Here is an 8,418-nt window from a genome sequence, read left to right on the forward strand (position 1 = left end):
TGCTTCTAATACATTTCTTATCTATTTAATAAATTTTCTTTTTATTTTAAATTGTCAAAGATAGTATTTTAATTTATATTCCATTAATTAGATCTTTAAATATCTCTACTTCTTTTCAATTATCTTGCACTTGTATATATAAACAAACCAGCTAAACATAAACTATCGTTAGAACTTTCGTAGATTATGCATACCAATGTTTCTTCATAAACCGCTACACAGCCTCTAGCAGTTTCTACTCAATACTTTTTCCTACTTAATCCAGCTAACCTGTAACGGATTATGTTCAAGTTAAAACCACTATAGACAGTAATAGTTTACATAAAGTAAAAAAAGTTGCAAACATGTCTTCTTTATAAGAAAATTGCAATTGGATAAATTCCAAACCCATTCATTTTAATTATGTAACTTGCCCATAATATAATGGTCATTATATATCTTATTTAATTTATATTTTTGCGTCAATTATATATTTGTCATTATTATTTGTTATTATCTACTTCAATGTCGTCTGCAAGCTCTGTCAAGTTGTTCTATGAAATCCAAAAAATTTTCAGTTTAGATCGTCATCTCCATGAGATAAATTATTCTAGTTTTATTCAATTTGACTTATTATTATTTTTTTGTAAGATTTTTCTTTGTTTTTCAACCATGCACCATTGGATGTGTTCAACACATTGTTTTAAAAAATCCTATTTTTTATTATGATGTCCTGCTTTTGGACATCTTTGTATTTTATTTTTCAATAATTAATAAAATATAATCTACTACCTTAAAAACAAAAGAATGACAATTATATATTTATAAATATATTAGTAATTATATTTATTATCATTAAAAATATAATAAATAACCATTAAAAATGATCTTCTTAATAGTGAGTTTACCTTGGCCAACTTGAGAATAGTTAGATTGGAATTATTAAGTTGAACATGTATAGTATAACTGAGTATAACCACCAACCCAAACTGCTGGTGGCGACTTTGTTACCCCTCTGAGTGGTCCCAATTACTCATCTGTGTTAGTGTGGTCTTGTGGACCCACCTTGGTATATATGTGTTGAAAACTTGATATCACTAGGTGACTCTCAGTCACAGATTACGCACACAATTATTATAAATAAGTAATTAATTTATTAATTATGAATGCATTACAGTGGAGGAGGAGGCTTCAAATGAAAACTTTGGGTAGGCGTGAGTTTTCCTTTATCCCTACATTATCCATATTTAATTTCCAACTTAGATGTAAAAGTAACACTAGGCAACATGTATAATTGGAGCACTTTGTTTATTTTATTTCCGACCATGGCCTACGGTAATGATGATAGTATCAATTACGAATCCCATGTAGCTTTTAGCCTTTTGTTTAGTCTCTCATCATGACTAGTACTAGTACTATTATGCATTTATAATTATATGTTTGTTAAGTAACTGAATTCCATTATGTTATTTAATTTCTGGTAAAAGTCTTCTGCTTGTTCATATCGAAAATAGTCACACACAAGATTCGTTATACAATATTCTACCACTTTCTATATGTTTAATTTATCAATGTCGAAATTTAATTTCATATTTTCTAGTGATCCATGATATGATCATTAATATTAATAGGTTATCTATGTATTGCGTTAGTGTCTTGTGTGCGTATTATATATGTTGAAGATTTCACGGTCTTCCCTTATTATACTTGATACTAGAGAATGATATTGATATATGAAGAGTACCCGTTAATTTATGTTTATTTGTTTTTTTATATAAATAATCAAAATATTTTATTATTAAGAATTTGACTAATATTAATTAGATTTATTAACATTTCATAAAAGAACAATATACCCTTTTGTTCTTGCTTGATGATTGAGGTATAACTCATCTTTTAACTTTTTACTTCGAACTTCTTTATCTCCGCTCCGAGCTTCTTATACAAAAGAGATACACCTAGATGCAGAATGAATAAAAATAGGGAGAGATACTTGCAAAAGACACTCCGATGGTTAAGTCAGTATTTTATAAACTTATTCTAAATTGATATTCAACTTACCTTAAAATGAATTCCTCTCTTTCTCTTATATGGAAAGTTCGTGATTCGAAGTTGTCTTTTACTGAATTATAGTGGTAACTTGTGAAAATCATAATGTTTTAATTTGCCGTTATGATTTTAATAGCCGACCTATAACGTATATGCCGAGTTTTTTATAACCGACTTATAACGGCCATATCACCTTTAATTACACGAGCTGAGAACATAATCTCTTCATTGAAATGAGTTATTTTACCCTCGAATGAATTTTGTGGCCCTATTTAATATTCAAAATATTTTTAATAATTGTAAGCAACATACCTACCTAGGTACAGGGTGTTAAAATTTAAAATGGTGGTCCTATCAATATTAGTGAATGCTGATCTACAAACACTATTGATATACAAAGATGAGTTGGTGTCAGTGTGGTTTTAATGTTGTTGGGTTTCTACTTCAAGAACACGTATATGATCCGCATAGAAAACCAGACAACAATGCCATGTCTTTTTCACTTGGTCAGCACCATGATTTCTTCCAACAACTAATTCTCTATTTCTGTCTTCAGCAGCCAAGTTCCAATTAATATGCTTCCAATATGGATCAACATCTCTGTACATTGTTGTGCATTATCATTATTATTATTATTGTTATTATTATTATTATTATTATTATTAGAACAATATAAAACAAGTAGGTTATGTCTATTGATATCACTTACTTTTTACACGCATAGTAACAGATGAGGTGTATTTTGGTATAAAAAAATAGGGGTGACTACTTGTAAATAAGGGTAAATGTTTAAATTTATCTTGAAAGATTGTTTGTTTTTCAAATTGGTTCTCAAAATTTTTTTTAATCAAATTCGTCCTTCAAAGATTTTAAATTAATCGCATTAGTCCTTCTATCATTTCTTTTATTCGATGTCAAAATTTGTTTATATGGCACATTAAATAATATTACAACACACATATAGGAGTCTTAATTGACTGTTAACACGATAAGTTTATGAAATTATATCAAATCAAAACCTAATTGAGGAGAGAACTTAAGGCATTGAAATTCCTCAATTTAGAGTTTATATGACCTAATTTCATAAATTTACTATGTTAGCCGCCAATTAAGACTATTAAGTGTGTATTGTGATGTCACTTAACATGTCACATCAATAAACTTTGACACCGTTAGTAACAGAAATAACATAAGAACTAAAATGACTAACTTAAAATTTTCGAAAAACGAATTTGATTAAAAAAAAATTTTGGAGACTAATTTAAAAAATAAATAATCTTTCAAAAACTAATTTGACCATTTATTCTTGTAAATAAGTAAAAAACACTAACACTCAAGTCAGTTAAAATAAAATAATAACTTCGCAGAATATTTATGATTTATAATATGCCCTTAACTTCTTGGAGTTTCAATTTATTGGTGGACATCTAATTGTTTATTTTTTCAAATCTTCGACCATCGAGTTATAAATAATTATAATGGGAATAAAATATTTACCCATTTTCAAATTATAACGAAAATATGACCGTTGCTTTTGAGTCAGTAATCGATTATGATCGAGTTATAATAATTGGGTCATAGTCTCCAACCTTTGACATGACAAATTTTGAAAGAGTCAGGTTGAGCTTTGATTATAAGAGGAGTTATATAATTTAGTTGAAAATAAAGGAATGTGAGCCCCCAAGCTCAACTGGTACTTTGGAAATAAAAATTACGACAATGTTAAGCTTTTCATAGGGATATGCATCATTAGTTCATTACTTAACGTTTGGGCCGTCAAAATAGATCAAATTCGTCGGACCAACCTCTTTACCAGCTTAAATGAGCCGGCTCTTAAGATGGATTGGATTGAATTGAGTTGTATGAGTTGAATTGAAACCATTTTATACAACTTTTTCCCCATGAAATATTGAATTTCCTTAAACAAAGATTTCAAAGACAAATAAACATCCAATTCATACATAGCAGAGCACTAAATCCAAGGAACCCATAATAGGCCTAATTGAAAAGAGGTTAGCATCGACCCACTAGTTCATTGCAGCCACTTTGGAAGTATTTCACAATATTGCATTGGAAATTTTGCATCACTCGCTTTTTGAACTATAAATTCAGTACGAATTGTAGTTTATAAATTATGTGATCCACCGTATGAAAAAAGAAGAGAGTAACATAAGGTAGCTTATACATCGTGATTGCATTCAAAGCCAACATCCAAGATAAACTGAATCAAGATGTGGATAGTTAATTAGCACAAGGACAAATATGCAATGATTATTAGGTTAACGTCTTCCACTTTCTATAGAGATTTCACATTGAGGACAAAGGCAAGACAAGTTCTATAATTTAAGAAATCAAATTAAAAGTTTATACATCAAAAGGTAGTTGTCTAACCCGAAACAGTAAACGGTGTGTGATGATTCCAGCCACAAGTAAACTGCAGTTTATTTGTTGCGTTTGGCTGCACGCCTGCCTTGGCCCTTCTTTGGTGGTCCTTTGCCACGTCGCTTCAACATTTCAAGTTTTGATAAACGCCTAGAAAGAACGAGATAACATAATCATCAAATTCCTAGAATGAGTGCAAATAATTTTGTTCTTTTTATCTATCACTCCCACTTTAAGGTCCATCTTTGAATCAATGTCATTGATCTGGTCCAAGGATATACCAAAACATGATATAACGGATAAAAGAGAAAAAAGAATAATAAATGATTTTGATTGTAACATTCAAGGATTAAAGGGCATCCTTTAAAAATTGCAGATGCTTAAATCCTAGACATTCATAAATTTGCATCACAATAGTGCACTTTGGTGCAAAACAACACAGCCAACTTCACAACGGAGGCCACAAACCTTGCTAGATTAAACTATCAAATAAGTTTGCATATTGAGGAAAAAGTAGAGCACTTTTAGCTAAGTTAATAGAAAAAAATACCATCATTGATAGAAGATCATTTCTAACTTCATTAACTTGTAAAAAAGCTTAAACTAAATAAGAGATGCATTGTTTAGCCATCTGTCATTTCTATTTAAACAAGAAGCTCAGATATATATAGTCTAATTGGGATAACACAAATATCTGAAAAATGTGACAAAGGAAGAAGATAACATTTTTCCCTTGGGAATTAAAATCTCAAACAATCAAATGGTGACATCAAATTTATTCATTTATTCACAGTATCAATTTTCACTTTTAATGTTAAGCAGTTAAGGTAGTGTAAAAATTATACAGAAATTGTTGTCCACACTACACATCATTGCACTCAACATCCAAAATTAATGGAGCTCATTCACCATACTTAAATAACCTCAACCAAACAGATCAAGGTACAGAAATAGTTGATCCATCTAATATTGACTGATATAGATACATGAAGTTAAGTAGCAGCTACAAAATGTACACCTGGTTAGACTAAAGAATATCAAAATCTATAAGTAAGTCATTGTTGAAAACTCGTTAATATTAACCAACTAATAACTCATGTAATGACCTTTTATAATACTTTGATTACATGAACCATTCAAAAACTATAGCCCCATCTAATAATTTATTTTTTTAATAAGTCAAAAACAAAAAACTTTATAACACCATTTATTTCATTGATAAAAATAAGAACACCGCATTAATTCACACATGCTGAAAAATCACATCAAACCCCAAAAACAAAAAAATAGAACGAAAACTTTCAGAGACAAAATCACAAACACATAGTGGGCATTGTGAAAATTGAACTAAAGTGTGGAACAGAGTGTGAGCGAAAGTAATGAGGGAGAGAGAAGGTACTTACTCTTGTTCTTGACGAGCCATGACCAGAGGGTCATCCTTTTTGATGTCGTAAGGGTACCATTGCGCTACCTTCTCGCCGAAGAGCTTTTGACGGAGAATCTTGTGGGCCGATTTCTGGCCCGTTGGGTTCAGCTGGTGGCCAAAGATTCGGGCCCGAGCTTCCGTGACTCCTTGCTTGATGGCTGACCCTACTAACAGCTTCAAACCACCACCACCACCACCACTACCAGCCATGAGAGAGAGAAGAATAGAAAAAAATATGGGGGCGAAAGCACCGTGGCTGATGAAATAACTATGCGTTAATTTCAGTTTGCTCCCCAACAGAGTTAAATTTACAAACAATGCAAGGGTGATGCTAGTGAGATGTCCATAAGGACCTTGGATTTCGGCCCAATTAAAAATAGTTTTGCTTTTTTAGAGTCTGTCCAAAACGAAAAAAAAAAAAAATCATGACCTTCAAATAAGTCAAACTTATTTTTAACAATTGTTTTAGGATAAGTTTGGATTAGTTTTTTAAAAACATATTTTTTTTTAAAAAAAATATTTTTTTAAAACACATTCAAATAGACTTTAAATTGAATAAAAATATTTTATTAAAAAAGTACTTTTTTCACTTAAAAAATTCAATTCAAACAAATTTTTATTATAATTTATTAAATTTTACATTTATACCATCTAAAATATAGTTGTCAGAATCGAACCAATAATAAAACAGACTAAATTATTGGATCACTAATTTAACAAGTGAACCCCAAGTTAAACCAGTTGATTCGGTTCAATAACTTATCCACTGTCCAACATTATAAATTTCTAAAACAATATAAAAACAATACTAACAATATAAAACCAGCATCTCAATTCACGGTAATAATATAAAAATAGCAACAAATCAATCCTAAACACCACTAATTAGAGGAAAAAAAATCAATCAACTACTAAACCTACATATATTGCAATGTATCAACAAAATTTGAATAATCTGTTAAGAATCAACACATTATCATCAACAACAATCAAGAATCAATTGAATCAGTTAATCAACATCAGTTAATCAATTAATTAGTATTAATCAGTTAAACATATTATAATCCAGTAATTGAATAATTAAGAAAAAATTAAAAAGTTTACCTGTAAAGGAAGAGAAGAGGGAGAACAAGCACGGCAAAACAGAGAGGAGGATCGTGCGGAGACTGACGACGATGAGAGACGCACACGAGAGACGAAGAGGAAGGCACAGACTGATGACGACGAGAGACGCACACGGGAGACGAAGAGGAAGGCGCAAACTGACGACGACAAGAGAGGCACACGACGCGACGTGGACGGAGGTACAGACGATGCGACAACAGTGAAGGCGCAGAGGAGCCAGCGACATGCGGTGTCAGCGATAGCGGCGCTGTGAGAGTGGGAATTGAGAAGGTTGAGCCGCTATATGCCCCTTGCACATCTATTTCAGAGGGAGAGAATGAGAGAGTGGGTTGGGGGATACTGGGTTAGAGTTGGGGACTAGGACTAGAAGTGAGTCAAGACAGCTCATGAATCAGCTCGAGATCGACTCGTTAATAGCTCGATAAGCTGAGCTCGTGAGCTGATGAGCCGAGTTTAAAGCTAAAATTGAGCTCATAAATTAAATGAGTCGAGCTTGAATACACAATATATAAAATTAATATTTTTAATATATATAAGTTATAATTTATTAATATAGAATTATAGATTATGTTCCTATTATTTAAACCAGTTCGTGAGCTCGAACCGGCTTATGAGCTTTCGGTGAGCAAGGTTGAGCTTAAGAAATAGGCTCGATTGTTAGTGAGTTGAGCCGTGAGCCAAACTCAATTTTCGTGAGTCGAGCTTGAGCTTGGTCTAGCTCGACTCAGCTCGACTCACTTCCAGCCCTATTGGGACAGTGGGTTAGTTTTTTTTTTTTAATATTGAACCGGTCCGAATATTTAAAATCTGTCGGTTCACCGATTTTATTAAAACCGAACGAGTCAAACTAATTCTCACCGATTCTTATCCTTATCCGAACCTATACTTTGTCAAGACCAATCCTAAGGCCGATTCACCGATTTTTCAATCTGACCGGTATGACTAGTATTTATAATTATGGTCCAAAGTCAAATTATCTAATTATGTGATAATAATTCAATACTAAATTATAGTTTCACATAAAAAATTTATAATAAAATTGACATTAAANNCAATAGAGTAGAATAAGACGGCACAGGTATTTAAATATTTATACCTGTTTTGATCCATTGTTTTATTATCCGCTCCAATATTCACGGGTATTTTAATTTTTGACCCATACTCAAATTCGCAAGTATATACCTGCCCTTTACTTGTTTTGTCCCATTTCGTCTCAGAACCTAATTGCTTTATAGTTTTTTTTTTAGAAAAATCTAAAACATAAAAATAAATAAATTAAATTGAACTAATTAATAAAATTTTAAATATGATTAAATACTTTATAGATATAATTAAACATAAAGACAAATTTAAATTATTTATAATAACACATAAGATATAAATAGTCTCACAATACATTAAAATAAGAAGAAAGGATACTTAGAAGATGATTGGACGAGAGAAACAGGAAGACAATG

General features: G+C 31.2%; 1 protein-coding gene across 1 annotated transcript; it reads right to left on the reverse strand.

The window, feature by feature from the left end:
* Nucleotides 4,155–6,043, reverse strand: LOC107621573 (28S ribosomal protein S33, mitochondrial; the record flags this gene model as incomplete). The annotated part of the gene is given in 2 exon segments (XM_016323605.2): nt 4,155–4,560; nt 5,814–6,043. Coding segments are annotated over 2 exon segments (321 nt in total), but the record flags the coding sequence as incomplete, so codon positions are not given.

Source organism: Arachis ipaensis, chromosome B10 (assembly GCF_000816755.2).
Source record: "Arachis ipaensis cultivar K30076 chromosome B10, Araip1.1, whole genome shotgun sequence".
Classification (NCBI taxonomy): domain Eukaryota; kingdom Viridiplantae; phylum Streptophyta; class Magnoliopsida; order Fabales; family Fabaceae; genus Arachis; species Arachis ipaensis.